This window comes from Cyprinus carpio, chromosome A11 (assembly GCF_018340385.1).
Source record: "Cyprinus carpio isolate SPL01 chromosome A11, ASM1834038v1, whole genome shotgun sequence".
NCBI classification, from domain to species: domain Eukaryota; kingdom Metazoa; phylum Chordata; class Actinopteri; order Cypriniformes; family Cyprinidae; genus Cyprinus; species Cyprinus carpio.
The window spans coordinates 21361311-21377638 of record NC_056582.1 but is presented as its reverse complement, the minus strand read 5'-3'; the positions used below and the strand labels follow the sequence as shown (position 1 = coordinate 21377638).

Genomic DNA, 16328 nt, shown 5'->3' with positions numbered 1-16328 from the left:
GATTAATCAAACAATACTGTACTGTTCTTTTCTTCTAAATGGCACAGTGTCTAGCTGCCTCTCCAAGACAATAGAATCTGTCATGTGTTAAAGAGACGGATGCCCCACTTTTGCAGCTAATGCACAAAATATGCATTCATGTGCAAACGGTGTAGTAATAGAAACAGTTTATGAGAAATAGTATTTTTTTCCACACTAAATATTTCTGTGAGTTTGATAATAGGAAAACACCCTTTGAATGTGTTCACGTAGCACACATGTCTAACTTTTCGATTACCTGAAGGTCACATCTAGAGCATGTGGAATATTGTAGCCTTTGCCATCTAAGCTGCATTCACAACATTTCGGAAATTACCATAATTATGAGTTGACAACTCAGAGCTGTTTACGTCCTTGGATTCTGAATTGATTTGTTTCTATGGCGATGATCGTAACACTGAATAAGAGATCATTATGTGGGTGGCTAACCAACTGTTTTGTGCTAGTTTTGCTAATGGTTAAGCATGGTTTGTTTTATTATAATATATAACATATTATAATAAGTCCTTGTAAAATGATTTTTTTAAAAGAAGTATTTTTTGTTTGCTAAAAAATATTTTGTTTTTTTTAATGCTGCTGATCAAACTGATGAGAATGGACAATTTATAAATAATATCATCCATTGAATGTACTTTATACTGATCTAAAATATAAACATCTGAGCCAGCACTGATGAGAATGGACTAGTGATTTTTTTTTTTTATTTTTTTTAATGAAGTATTATAATTATATTTTGTAAATATTTTTTTTTTTTTTTTGTTTTTTTTTTAATAATAATAATAATAATAATTAGCATTGTTATTTTTTTTATTATTATTATTATAGTGTTTTTTTTTTTATTATTATTACAAAGCTACTATAAAAAATAATATAATTGCATTATTATTATTATTTTGATTCAATCATTATTTAGCAAGAAGAGTGTAAAAAATGCATATTTATATGATTCAATTATTATTATTATTATTATTATTATTATTATTATTATTATTATTATTATTACCACCACACTAGTGATTGTATTATACTGAAGCATTGTAATAAATGCAAAAATATGTTTTTTTTTTAGCACTGTATATATGTCCCTAACTTCGGGCCATTCATAAAATTTAATTTTTCTACCTTGCAATTACGCATCCGACCAGGTTGTGCAAACCTTACAGTCACAAACTCATAATTAAGGTAATTCCGACATGACGTGTGCAGCTATAGCTTAGCATTTTGATTTCCTCCCTAATGGAAAGTTCAGTTTTCTCATTACTTTGTTATTATGATCATTATTACTCACAGAAACATTTCTCTTGCAACATGTCACATCCATTACAGCAAACTGATGTAGTTTTTAATCATCTTTAAACACCTCAATTATAAGCTACCCATTAAGTGTGCACTGTGGTACTCTGCTTGTATACCTTTAAAACTCCTCACCAGTACATTTCCATTAATCAGCTTTATTTGCGCTTCATATGCTCTGATAAGCTGTCAGTTTGGTCTAATGCTCATAGAGAAGAATTAGTTTATGAATCTGGTGCCCGTTGAGACGGGAGTGAAGCTGCAATGTGTTCTTGTGTTGTGTTATTTAAAGTATTAGGGGGCCTTCAGAATGCTCTTTTGATGCGTCTCGTCCCAGTTTCGGCTCGGCGCTTTGCTGCTGTGGTTTGTTGTTAGGAAACCGCAGCATTCAGTCTGTCTCAACCGCTTTAGTCTGGAAACAGGCAGCAGTTCGCCTCCTCTATCTGTCGCTCTGCTCTTATGCCACAGAATGCTGTCTACGCAGCTGATGTGTCTCTATTTGTCTACATGACTCTTTGATTGTGACTCCATCTGCTTGTCTGTTTGCTTTTCACCTGTTCTCCATATCCATGTTATTTTGTCCTCTCGTTCTGTCTGTCTCACCAGCTGCGTTGTAAATCAAGAAAACATTTTTTTTTTTTCTCAAATGTTTCTTTATTTCCTTCTTATACTAAATACTGTGTATACTATGCACAGGTGGAAGAGAGCAAAAATATATATTAAAAAATTCCCTCAGTAGATAACCTATTGAAACAAATTTTATGCTGTTCTTTTTGATACAATGATAGTTCACCCTTAAAAGGTACAGGTAAACCTGTATGTGAACAGACTATTGTATTTATTGTTGTTCCACTGAGCTATTCATTCAAGAACTGCCATTTCTGGATCATTAAGTCAGTGAGTTGAATGAACCAGTTTATGAATCACATCAGTGAGTTCATTGACAAGAATCGATGCAAAAGAACAATTCACCCATGGATCTGATTCTCAAATTCAAATCACTGGCTCAGTTATTTGGTCACAGCATTTCTCATGTTAAATCACTGAAGATTAAATGAACTGTTTGTCGTATTCTGTTTAAATTTTTCATTTTGTAAAACAATGATGCATTATTAATCTAATCTAATGTTAGTTGTTTCATTTTTTATATATGTGTAATATATTAGCATGATATCAATATTTTATTTTTTTAAATATCACAGTTAACATCAAATAACCAGTATATTGTGAAAACCCTAGTCTGGAATGATATAATGAGTAAATCATTATAAAAATGTATTTTTTATGTGAACTTTTTCTTTAAATGTGACTGTGCGAGCCGTGTACAGTGAATATATTAATAACTGAGCTCTGTAAAGGGTGCAGGGTGCTCTGCGGCGTGTTAGTATTCAGCTCAGTGTCTCAGTGAGAGATTCTCCTCTTCTTGTGGATTCTCTCTCTCACACCAGCTGATTTATCAATATCTCAGGTGCTGCACCATCATTTGGGTGTAAATCAGTGTGTTTGTGTATGTGTGTGTGGATGCACTCTCAGGGATATTAGCATAAACCTGTACACATTTAGTTTCTCATAAATCGCATGCAATCTTTGCACACATACATAAGCACACATAAAAAAGATGCTTGTTTAAATATGCACAGATTCTGCACGTCCATGTGTAATTCCCAGTTGAATGCAGTATATTTTTAGACTTCCAAGACTAACATTGTAAATGTTAAGCAGTATCTACATCTATATATATAAATCTTTATATACATGGAAATCTATACATATACTGTATGTATGTATGCATGTGACACTTTGAATGTTAGATTTGAATATTTAAATGTGTCTGTGATGCTACAAATGAACCTATGAAAATGCTGTCTAGGTAGGTTGCTCATTGGTTTTTGAAAGACAGCCAATGTCTTGATTATGTTGATTCTGGTTAGCTAATTCAGTTAGTCGTTAGTCCAGTAGTTCAAATTAATGCAGGACAGGAGAACATCTAGTTTGAATGAATCGGCCAAGCAACAATTGGAGCAGAACTCCATATATGGAGAAAGGGCGGGACTTGGGATGGGCGGAGACCTATAGAGACATTATGGGTGCAGTCATTATTTTTTGTCACTCTCATGTTGTTCTTCAAACTGTTATTTATTTCTGTGGAAAGAGACCATTTAAATCTTCAAATTTTATGCAGTTGTTAATGTTGCAAATGAGGTCTATTGCTATTCCCTAGTATTCCCATACGTTCTATTGAATTAATAGGAAATTGTACGATTTAAATCAGAACGAGTCAGCATTTTTATATCTGAAATATCCCTGTTCAATCTTACAATGCAAACAACCTGTGCATGTAAATGGTTATTTGTTTAATGTCGGGAATTTTCCCTGTGTAAAAAGTTATCGTAATATCGTAACAGAGGCTTGTATTGTAGTATGTGTTGTATATTCATATCAGTTTTTGATGTTTATATGTTATTTTATTTTTTGTGTTTTATTATTTATTTTACCTGTGTCAGTTGCACAGCTGACACACCCACCTTAACGATTTCAATATATAGTTTATACTTAAGGTGGCCATATGTGCCGTTCATAAGGGACACGTCCCAGCCAGGATTTTAATATTGCCTAAAATATCCAGGTTTTGACTGTTTGCGCTGTGCAGGTCGATCGTTGTGTGACATTCATGAGAGCAGAGCAGAAGGCTCCTTATGCTTTCGAATCGCTCTCACACCTACTTTGATTGGTGCGCAGCGACACTACAAGTCAAACGAACGAACAAACACGTGCGCATATTTGCAACACTTTGATCGTTCCCTGTAGATCTCACCTTCTCACGTGTAGCCCCACTACAATACCTGCGTGTTATTGGTCAAACTGCTTTAGATGATTTAGGCAATATTAAAATCCTGGCCGGGACGTGTCCTGTATGAGGGGCGCATATGGCCAATGTACTTATTACTTATACTGCTTGAAATATTTTGTATGTGTTGAAGATAATAATACTCATGCACTTATACTGCTTGAAATATTGCATCAGTATTGCAGATAACATTTACATGCACATAACCTAAAAACTATTATTGTGTGTTTGGTTAGAGAATAGCAATATTTTCATTTGGAGATTTTGGGTTCGCTTTATGTCTTTCAGTTGGTTCATTGTTTATGATGTATTTTGTTCATTGGTACAAAAAATATCAAATGTAACTCTTTTAGAAATATGTATTTTGATTATTTTTAATGCAGAAGCTCTAAAAAAATATCAAATGTAACTCTTTTTCAAGCCGTATATTGATAATCTTATCTGCAGAAGCTCTAAAATCTCATTCACAGTCATGTAGAGTCCTGGCCCAGATCCGGGCACACAATGAGGTCCAAGGCGCATATGGCCACCCTACTACAGACAAGGGCCACACAATATTGCATCAGCCAGGTAATATGTCCCTGAACACTGGGCCAAAACATTTACATGCCAATTCTCAGCCTTAAGTAAAACCAAATCTCCAAATCTGAGCCACACCTGTGCCTGATATGCCCAGACCACTTCAGAAGCAAGCAGTTTGTGGATTTTAGGTCATCTGGTTATTGGCTGGGTCAGACTTAAATTTGATGCCCCCCTGACAGGTAAACCAGAACAGCAACATAGTTTTTGGCCCATATCCGGCCGTTTGAACACTTCCAGTGGCATTCACTGAATAGAAAAATCAGACTTAAAAATGGCAGAAACAGTGAGCAATCAAGTAAATAGATCATAAAGAGTGGTCAAGCTCTATAAGAGAAATCTAAAGACACATGTAACTTAATCATAATAATTTATTAAGTGTGTCAAATACCACTGTTTTTCAAGCCGAATTATCTAAATAATCTTATCCGCACTCCGTTAAGCGTGTTCTAAAACGCTCATTCACAGTCATGACGTAGAGCCAATTAGATTTGAACGCTCAAAACCTTGTGGTTACTTGTCAATTGTTACTATAGTTCTAACCATTTAGCTCTCCAGACAATCACATGGCTATTGTACATATGTGGTCATATGAATCACCTTAAACCAAATAATTGTTTGATGGTTTTTCTTTTTCAAATTAATTTTGCTTTTTTTGTTTTTTTGGTATGTTTTATTGTGTTTTTTTTTTATTGTGTTTTTTTACTCTTTTGGGCCAAGTCCGTTTGCTATGTGGGTAGTAGAGTGCAAAAAGCCCGAAGCCACACTCCTCCCACCAACAATCGGAAAATTGCCACACCTAGTGTGAAAGCAGATTGGCACAGGAGGACCCAAACCATGTTGTCCGTTTGTGTGTCGAACATATTGGTGTAATTCCCCCATTGTCTAATGGGTATGTGAGTGTGCTTTATCTTGAAAGGTGTTAAAATGAAGATGAAAATGAGCACATGTCACAGACACCAAACCTGTTTGTCACACACACATGGGTATTGACACACACATCTAATGGGTATTGAGTGTGTTTATCTTCTGTGTTTGAATGACAAGTGCAGACATGTCACACACACACACACACACACACACACACACACACACACACACACACACAGAGTCTGCTGTGTCTCTGCTGCTGAAATTGGACTCTGACTACTGCCCTGTCCTTCAATATGATTGACAAACATTTCTAGAGACATCATCACCAACTAGCACACACAAACACATACACCCTTGTTGGCAAGATACATCCACACTGCAAAATCTCAGCAAAGAATCACTAAATATCCAAACAGCTGGTTGAATTCACAAACCGATGAACTATAGGCATCAAAAGGGCACTAATTATTTTACAGGCCTTTTAAAATATTTAACGTGCTTAAATGAAAGGTTCTGAATTACTGTGTTCGAGTTGAATCCTTCAAGATTGTTTGGAGTTAATCATAAGAATAATGATTGCCTGTGACATGCTTGGCTATGAGAAATCTGCTCATTATCTTTCTTCATAACCCAGAAGCTCATGCAAGCGAGATCATTTACTTACAAACGTAATTTCTGGAACAGCTATTAAGTCATTATATTTCAGTAGTTGTTATTAGTTTTGTTAAATGGATTTATGTTGAAAAAATGAAAAGTACTGTGATGCAGATAATGGGTAATTGAAAACCGTTTGTGCATATGTGTTCTTGTACTGTATGTGTGCAAATGCTATAGAGAAGATAAATGAGTCAGTACAATGACACATTAGATGGCAATGCTGCAGTTTATTATTTATTATTTATTTATTTTTGAGATCTAGATATGCCAATGCCAATATTCAGAGCATAATTTTGGCATTATATTGATACAATACCAACATTGTAAGAAAAAAATCAGTAGAAAAATGGTTAATGTCCTGGCAGAAAATTACCAGTACAATTTCTGTAAAGTTTACAGATGGATCAATGCTGAAATGTTGTTTACTATACAATGCATATTTCAAAATACAGTTACAACAACTGTGAAAAATTAATATAGAAAATCCCTTAATATTAACACACATAACACATTGCACCATATTTTTTCTGACTTTTCTTAGAGTAAATGTATTATAGGTAATTATTTACTGATGGCAAATGAGGCGTACATAAAATTACTTAAGTTAAATACACTTAAAACTATTTAGATATAAGATATAAACTGATTGATATACACTAATATTTTAATGTTCAGGCTCAGAAAGATTTTTTTTCTCTTATGCTTACCAAGGCAGCATTTATCTGATCAAAAATACAGTAATACTGTGAAATATAATTAAGTTTTGTGTTTTAACGTATCTAAAATATAATTTATTCCTGTGATGCAAAGCTCCAGTCTTCAGTGTCACATGATCCTTTAGAAATCATTCTAAAATGCTGATTTGCTGCTCATCCAGTGTTAATTGTTATTTGATATTTTTGGAATAGTTGTGATTTTTTGATTTTAATTTATTTGTTTTGTAGTGTATATTGGTTTAGCATTAGTATTAGTATGTATATGGTATTGTTGGGGGCAGTCGTGCCCTAATGGTTAGAGAACCGGACTTGTAACCCAAAGGTTGTGAATTGTCGGTGGTGGGAGTGAATACCCAGCATTCTCTTCCACCCTCAATACCATGACTGAGGTGAGACCCTTGAGCAAGGCACCGAACCCACAACTGCTCCCCAGGCGCCACAGCAGTATGGCTGCCCACTGCTCCAGATGTGTGTTCATGGTGTGTTCACCCACTTGGATGGGTTAAACCATACTTGGGTCACCATACTTGGCCACACGTCACTTCACATTCACATGTAAGCTTTTTGGTAGTTGTTTGCACATGGCTGTTTTTCTTGTGGGGGAGAAAATGTTGGTGAAGCGTGTTTGTCTGGTGTGAGTAGGGTCAATAATGAGACACACTGTCATGATGTCAGTGGATGTTACGTGAGCACTGATGTGGTATTGATAGGCATCAGTTATCACACCTGACCCAGTGTGACAGCCATCTTATCTTACCCTGAGAGAGGTGTGTTTGTGTCTGTCACTCTCATATACACATTCACCTTGACCAGAGAGAGATGTTTGTCTGTCTGTCCATGAGAAATAGAGAAAAAGACATTTTAGAATTTCAGAAGATTTTATTTAACTCTTAGTCCTAACTAGGTGAGTACGTCATGATTCAGCAAAAAGCATTAAAAAAATCTATGTACATAAATCTAGTACTTTTTTTTTTTTTGTCCTAACAAGCTGTTAGGTATTGTGGCATCATGCTGGTTAGGCCCAGCCTCAATGATCCAAAGTTATGTTCAGCATAACTTTTACTAAACATAAAGTACAGAATGGGATACCATTAAGTCACACAGATCAAAGGCTGAATGCCATTGCTTTAGATACCAGGTGGCATCTGCAAACAAATCATGATAAATTTATTCTTAAATAAAGCTTACTTTTTCTTTCTTTCAGCTTGAGGCATCAACATCCTTTAGTGTTAAGCATTTACTTTATTGCTCTTTTGTTTATTACTTCACCTCTGGCACAATTTTGCATAAATATAACACTGTTTTATCAGCAGCGATCACAGTCATGGGCCTCTAAGCTTTGGTAGAAGGCTGTTTAGCACACATTTGTCTGTCCTCTCCTAGCTGTAAACGGAAACCCTCCCAGAGTAACCCAGTGTCATATCGTGTCAATCGAGCTGTCAGAAGCAACAGTTTTACATGATATGATTTGTCGGTCAGTTATATTAAATCCAGCATGTCAGCTTTCATGTCTCAACATGTCAGTCCCAAATATCGCATGAGCAGACAGACACTAGACAGGCTAATATACTCAACATCAAACCCCTCAAATGGATATAATCCATTCATGAAGTCAAATGTCCTGACCGGACGTCAGTTGTGCCTTTTGATCCTATTAGTGAATCCTATTTATCTGCAGCCGCATGTCACATCTCTGTCATAGATTATGAAGTAATTGTGTTTGCTCTGTCAGTTAGGTAGTTAGTGCTGCTGATGCGGCCTCATTTCCTGCTCCAGTGGTCAAATGAGTTACTACTTCTGCTTCTATTTCCAAATGAAGTATTAGTTTTATACATATTAAGTATTACAGGTTGATTTTGAAGTGTTTGTCATAAAACTTGCCATAGCTGATTTGTTCAGAGTGGTTTGTAGTGCATTTGTTGGTGGATGCTATGCTGTTCTAGGTGGTTGCTAACTAAAAAGGGCACATCCCAGTGCCCTGGGCGTGTTACATTCTGTAACAGTCATTCCTATACCCATTCCCTTCAAAGACTTTACCTATTTATGTAAGAGCTTCGGTAGGCATGTCTATCATTATTATTTTCACTCCCTGGTGACCTGCAAAGATGTCTCTTGTGCTGTTTGGAACACAGTATCTGTGATGTTCTGGTTTTTTGGAGAAGAACGTAGCTAAACTCTGAAAGGTGGCCCTCAAGGGGCAAGATTGGGCATCTTGATCTTACTCCTTCAAAGTGAGTCTCTGTGATTTTTTTTACTGGACACCTGGTGAGATTGTAAGACAACTATAAGCAGTAACACAAGCCATGCATGAAAGTCAGAGACTTTGGGTTAGGGTTTATTCACATTCTTTTCAGAAACTACTACTTTTGCAAACAACTGGATGGTATGTTTTCTAGTCCGCTTTCTCTCTCCATCCTCCTCATCTTTTTCGCATTGACATTCTTCATTGTGTGAAATGAATGCGCGATCTTTTGATCTAATTACATAGTCAGTAATTGGTTCATTGTCTTTCCCAGGTGCAGGAGTGGTTGTGTCTGAACTGTCAAATGCAGAGGGCATTGGGGATGGATATGGAGACGCCACGGTCGAAAAGCCAACAGCAGATCCACTCACCTTCCCAGCCTAGCAAACCTCCACCCCAGACAGTATCCCAACCCACACAGCCCCCACAGACCCAGCCCCAAACCCATCCCCAACCTCAAACCCATCCCCAACCTCAAACCCATTCCCAACCTCAACCTCAGTCCCAGCCTCCCCCAGAAGCTAAGAAGCAGGCTGTCCCTCAAGCTGCCCCTCAAAGCAAACCCCCTGCTCCAGGTGCCATTCCTCTTCCAGGTATGGCCAAAGCCCCATCCCAGCCTGACCTGTCCCGCTCGGGCCCCGGATTCCAGTCTCAGGCCCAGCGACAAGACCAGACCCGCAGTGCCGGAAGTTCCCCATCTCGTCAACCTCCTCCACCAGAACAACCCTTCGGAAAACTCTTTGGTTTCGGTGCTTCACTCTTGAACCAGGCCAGCAGTTTGATGTCTGTGGATCCGGTACAAACTGCACCGTCGGCCCAGCAACCTTCCTCCCCCAAGCCCCCGCAGAAGCAGCCGGGACCCCCTGGTCCTGGTACAGGTCCTGCAGCGGGTGCTAGACCTGCAGCCCAGCATGGTCCACAACGGCAGGAAGTTCCTTCAAAGCCCAAAGTTTTCTGTCCACTGTGTAAGACTGAGCTAAACATTGGAGACACAGCCAAGACCCCGAACTACAACCTCTGCACCGAGTGCCACACTCAAGTCTGCAACATGTGCGGCTTCAACCCCACACCTCACCTGACCGAGGTAAGATAAGACTTTTTTAATCTGGACGATTGTGCATTTTTGGAAAGTCTCAACTTTTTAGGTCCTTGGTATCAACCTAAGTCTCTGATGTCATTGTTACAAGAAGCTCAAAGTCATTTTCTTTTTTTTTCTCCAGAATGGTTCTTTAACAGGTTTTTCAGAATTGTGTTTTGGCAGGTTTTCGTCTAAGACTAGTTGTCTTTCAGTATTAATTAAGTCCACAACAATGCACTCCTAGTATGACCAACCAATATAACTCTTCACCTTAGTTTAAATTTCATCAAGTAGCGAACATTTTTTGTTATGTTGAATGATTCAGGGAAAGTGTGTATGTCAACATTGTGGTGGTGTAATTTATGTCAGACTAGTTTTTAGTTCCTGCTCCTCTATTAGATTTTTCTTGTACGAATTGATTGAAAGATATTGCGTGGCCAAGGGTTAGTTTAGGATTTGATATGGAGGCATATCATGATACAGTTCTCAGTTATCAAAATCATTGATTACATAATATGATATTGTACATAATATCATATTAAGATATGAAATGTTACTTAAAGGGGGTAGATTTTATCTGTAACATTGTATAGTGATTGCATTATAAATAATGTCTAGCTATATATAATATTTTATAAATAGCTTTCAGATACAGTACTGTATATCGCAAGGTGTCAGTTTGGCTTAAATATTAGAACTATTTCCTAATATTTCATTAAAAATGTCAGACATTACATCCAAACCGATCTTCTCAATGAAAATGTGTATACTGAAATGTTGCTAATATGGCACTGCCTATGTTAGGTCAGTTTAGAACAGTCTTTTCATATTAATGTATTCTTGGGAAAAGTGAGCTTTTGTGCCACTTTCAAAATATATTTGAGAAGTAATCAGATTTAGAAACATTTCCTTACCTTTAAGCTTCCAAAGAACTGTTGAAGTGAGTCAAAATTCTGAAAAGGGGAAATTCTAATCACAATATGCAATTATTCAAATTTGAAGGATTTCAGATTTTTGTATTAAATAAACAGTTTATAAGTTTGTATTTTACTCCACTGAGGTTTATTTCATCAGATGCTGATTGTTGCAGAAGTTGTTTGCATTGATGGCGGTGCAGCTCTGAAAAATGAAAGCAGATATTTGGGTGTATTTTCCAATAGCTTTATTGAAATCTTTATGTGGATCATATTGAGTGAATCTTTCCAGACCTTCATCTGTTTTCTAAGCATTCAGTCTGTGAAGAGTGACTTTAGTCTGTAAGTATTTCTGAAAACTCTTTCACACTTTTATCACCTGCTCTGATATCTTTGAAGTCGTTCACTACTGCTGAGCTAAAAGCCATCAAATGGCTCGATGCCCCTCAGGTCAGCAGACAGTGAGCGGACAGATGGTTTCAGTTCCTTCCAATAAAGTAACGATCCTCATGCAAATTATTCTCATTGATCGCTTTTAGGCTACTTAATTCAGAGGCCAGCTAAGTTGACCCTGCCCTGTTAGCTGTGCTGGAAAGTTCTGTTGTGACAGAAAGAAAAGCTGGGAGAGTTTTTCACTAAGACAGCATAAGGATAAATATGCAAATAAGGCCTGACTGAATGACGGCAGTAATAACAAGCTTTCAGGGAAGTGTTGCATTGTTTTATGAACTCACTGAGTCTTTACATAGTCACAGCTGCCACATTGGAAGTGTGAAGTCATCGCTACTGGAAAACCTTAAGCGAATATCATTGTCTATGTTATGATTTTAAGAGGATATAAATGGTTGAAGTTAACATGAAAGGGCATGTGCAACCTATCTTACTTTACAGTTTAAAATTAATGTTGACTTTAAAAGATGTATGCAGCAGCTTCTTCTTGTTTGTCTTATGATGTATGTCTCATCTGTTTCTGCTGACTAGTTTGACCCATTGTGATGCTTTTATATAGGCTAAGGTTGGAGGTTTACCTAGCCTTACTGATGTTAGATTGTTCTGTATGTTCGGCATTTTTGGTTTTGTGAATCTTGAATTTGATTAAACATAGTTTGTGCAGATTCCTGTTGCCATACTGAAAAGTCCTGCTTTAAACCAGCCTAAGGTGGTTTGTTGGTTTTTTAACCTGGCCAGGCTTGTGTTTAGGTGGTCTAGTTGATCAGCCAGCTTTTTACCAGCTTATTTACCAGCTAAACATGTGCTAAACTCATTAAAAATAACCAAAATTGACAAGGATGGTCTGCAAAACATAATTTTCTTACTTATTTTTTTTCTTGTTTTCAAGTTCAAATATCTAAAAACTCCTAAATCAAATTAAATTAAGTGTTTGTTTTTTGAAAAATACATCAAAATTAAGTGAGTTTATGCTTATAATAATGAAAAAAAAAAAAAAACTCAATACATTTTTAAAAAGACAATTCATTTTCTAACCCCATTGCCAAATATTTGTTCTTGTTTTAAGCGGAAATTTTACTCACTCAATTTTGGCACATTTTTCAGAACACAAGACTTAATCTAAGTCATTTTGCTTTTCAAGTAAGTGTATCTTGATTTAGGAATGTTTAGATCTTTGTACTGAAAAACAAGAACAGAATGCTTTGCATTGCAGCTAACTACTTTAGGCTTGTTTAAGATGTTTTTGCAACATGGAATCTAGACTGATGTTCTGATATGTATAATGTGAACACCTACATAGTGAGCTGCCTACACAAACAGCATTTTAAGGCACAGACCTATTCTTGGCTGAGCCGAACAGTAGGCACAATGCAAAAATCATTGTCTTAATCAACATTTTCATCTAGTTCTTCAGTAAAAACCATCATAGATTGTAGACGAAAAGCTTAAAATGGACTGTTTCACTTAATGTTTGTGTGTTCTATGTATTTTTTGAGCTAATAATTTAGCTGAGTAAGACTTCATTTCTTAGATTTGTTTATAATATAGCCTCTTTCTGCTGGTTATAGATCTTTTTTTGTATATAGCAGCTACTATGACTGTGTTGAGTTTATATGTTGAACAAACACAGACTCTTGAAACTTCTCTCCAAATGCATGCTGAAGCCTCTAGAGGCCCCTTGCAAAACCCTCGTCATATTTGCCACATATTTATTTATATCACCCAATGAAAACTAGGTCTGAATAATATGGGAGCAGCATGTGGCCTAGATGGCAAAAACACAGTTAGGGTGACAGACACTTGCAGCAACTGCAACACAACAAATATGCCCTAAATAAAACACCATAATTGGCATTACTTATTTTGAAGCCTAATAAGCAGACATATTTAAATGTCAGAAAGAATATCAGCTACACTTTTATCACCTTTGTTGTGATTCATTGATATTTTTTTACTTGAATAGAAAGTGCAAAATACTTATATTTATATCTGAGATGATGAGTCACCTCGCTCAAATAAACATCTAACACGATGAGCTCATGTGGCAGAATTGTAGCACTTTAATATTTAAAACATTAATTGTTGCGTATTGCATGCTATCACATACTTTCTAGGCAGTATGTGTAAACTTCAGTAAGAAGTACACGAGTACTCTATTGCACTGATTACTCAGATGAGTCATTGAATCACTTTTTTAATCGTTTGAAAGAATCTATTTGGTAAAATGTCTCTTATGGGCACTCCACGTCAGATAAATATAAGAATCCTCTTTTATTCATTAGTGACAATTGGCTGATTTTGTTTGCGCTCTGGTGGGTTTGAGCTCAGATTGAGTTTGCAGTTTCACAGGCCTCTTCAGAGCAAAACAGCTGCACGGGGAAAAGATGGTGTGTATTTTTAAATCACAGACCTAGATATTCATAATGCATAATTTATCCTCACACTGTAGACCCTACTGCTTCATATTAATTTGGTTGAGATGCTGTTTTAAGATGTGTGACTGTGCATGCCTGTTTGTTTGGATGTGTGTCAGATTTCACTTCAATACCGAAAGGAAACGAAATAAGTATATGAGCAATTATGTATATGGTATAACCTAGTGATTTATTTGTATTGCAACAATTCAAAAAAACTTAATTATTTCATGCAAATTCCATATTCACAATGCAAAATCACAGTTGTTTTTACAGTATGTGAGAAGAAAGATTGTGCAAAAATGTAATGTTATAATCTAAAAACATTAAAGCAAATAAAACAGTTGCAATATGCACTTTAACATGTTCATATATACTCCAGTGTACGCTTTTTAATAATCATTTAAAATGTATATATTTTTATAGTATAATTAATATAACTGATGATTTTGTACCCTCTCTATTTATTTATTTATTTATTTATTTAGTCATATGGGTTATGTTTTTGTACATGCTATTCATTGGAAGCATTAAAAAAAAAAACTCTTTATGCAAAATATCTTTCTTTCTTTTTTTTTTTTTTTTAGGTGAAATGTCATGTTGACATGTTTTTGTGACCCAAAAGCTCAATTTGCATAATTTTTCCTTTCTGTATATCTTAGAATAAGATTACTAGTACACATACCCTGTGTGTCATTGATTTGATAGCCTGTGTCAGTGTCATTTATTTCCTCTAGAACTGAATGGTGTTTTGAGTATGTGTGTGTATTTGTGTGTATGTGTGAGATAGAGAGAAAGAGAGATTGTTTCTCATCAGCGTTTGCCTGAGATAGCCATATCACGCTTCACTTGTTCTCTGAAATGCTCATTCCAGACCTCTCTTTCAAACACGACGCAGTCATCTATCCATTATTACCAACTCCAGCCTTTACTGCTTTACTTCAGGAATTTTGTGTCCAAAACATCAAGTGACTTTTCAAAGCACTCTGCGGATGCAGAATGAGATCACTCGATTATTCTAAGAAATCTGCTCTGAGATGAGTCAGTTTGAGCTGTGAACTGGGGGATTTTAGCTCCTCATAAATTCATGCGACACTGATCTGAACTGCTGCATGTAGATATATGTGTGGCCCAGATGCTGCACTGCAACAATTATGGTTATAATAACTCTAAAAGACATTGTAGAGAAGGATAGTGTCTCTACTTCCAGTTTAAATAGGATGTGCTGGTGGGTGTTGTTGTAGTAGTAGTAGTAATGATAAAAATGAATCCAGGGAGCTCCCATCATGGCTGGTGTTGTGATTCATCGGCCTGTTTTGAGCCTGAGTTCTTGCTCATGAAAAAGGGGGGAGGAAAGTGAATTTAATGTCTTTTTGGGATGATATTATGATTTATTTCACACTGTGCTCATTGCTTGAAGTGGAAAGCTGGTCAACAAAAATATGTTCGAACTCGAAGAACGTTTTGCAAATCTTATTTCTGAATGTTCTCTGAACATTCAAAATGTCAAATTTTTTACATGTTTTAAAAAAATTCAAAAATATGAACATTCAAAATGTCAAATTTTTTACATGTTTTAAAAAAATTCAAAAATTAAATTTTTTTTTTTAAATTTTATAAATTTAGATTAATAACATTTGGGTTATTCAAATAAGTCTTTCTGTAGACATAAAGATTCTGATTGACCAGATCTGTTTCAGCGTCAGCTTTCTGTCCTCATGCTCATATGAATACCAAAATAAATGTGATGTTGATTTGCATAAAGTTGAAGCTCTTTCACGCTGTAAATCTTGATGAAGCTTATGAAAGTTTTGGATTTAGATCTTCGTATTGCATTGAGTGGCTTGGCTTGTATGTGTATGTTAGTATGCAAACACAGAGCTTTACATTACAAACACAGGCTTTGTTTAAAGTCATTATTATTTAAGGGGAAGTCGTGGCCTAATGGTTAGAGAGTTGATTTTCGTACACAGGCTTTGGGTTTGAGTCTTGGGCCGCACGCAGCATAAGGCACCGAACCCCCAAACTGCTGCCCAGGCGCTGCAGCATAAATGGCTCCCCGGGTGTGTGTTCACGGTGTGTGTGTGTTCACTGCTGTGTGTGTGCACTTTGGATGGGTTAAATGCAGAGCACGAATTCTGTGTATGGGTCACCATACTGTATGGCTGTATGTCACATCACTTTTTTTTTTATTTATTATTATAATCATGTCAAAGTCATATTTC

General features: G+C 36.2%; 1 protein-coding gene across 1 annotated transcript in view; it reads left to right on the top strand.

Moving 5' to 3' along the window:
- LOC109057870 (protein bassoon-like) overlaps positions 1-16328 on the top strand; it is a 78459-nt gene that overhangs the window by 21708 nt on the left and 40423 nt on the right. Inside the window, 1 exon segment of the mRNA XM_042766757.1 lies at positions 9522-10331. Within this exon segment, the coding sequence (XP_042622691.1) occupies positions 9522-10331 (810 nt within the window).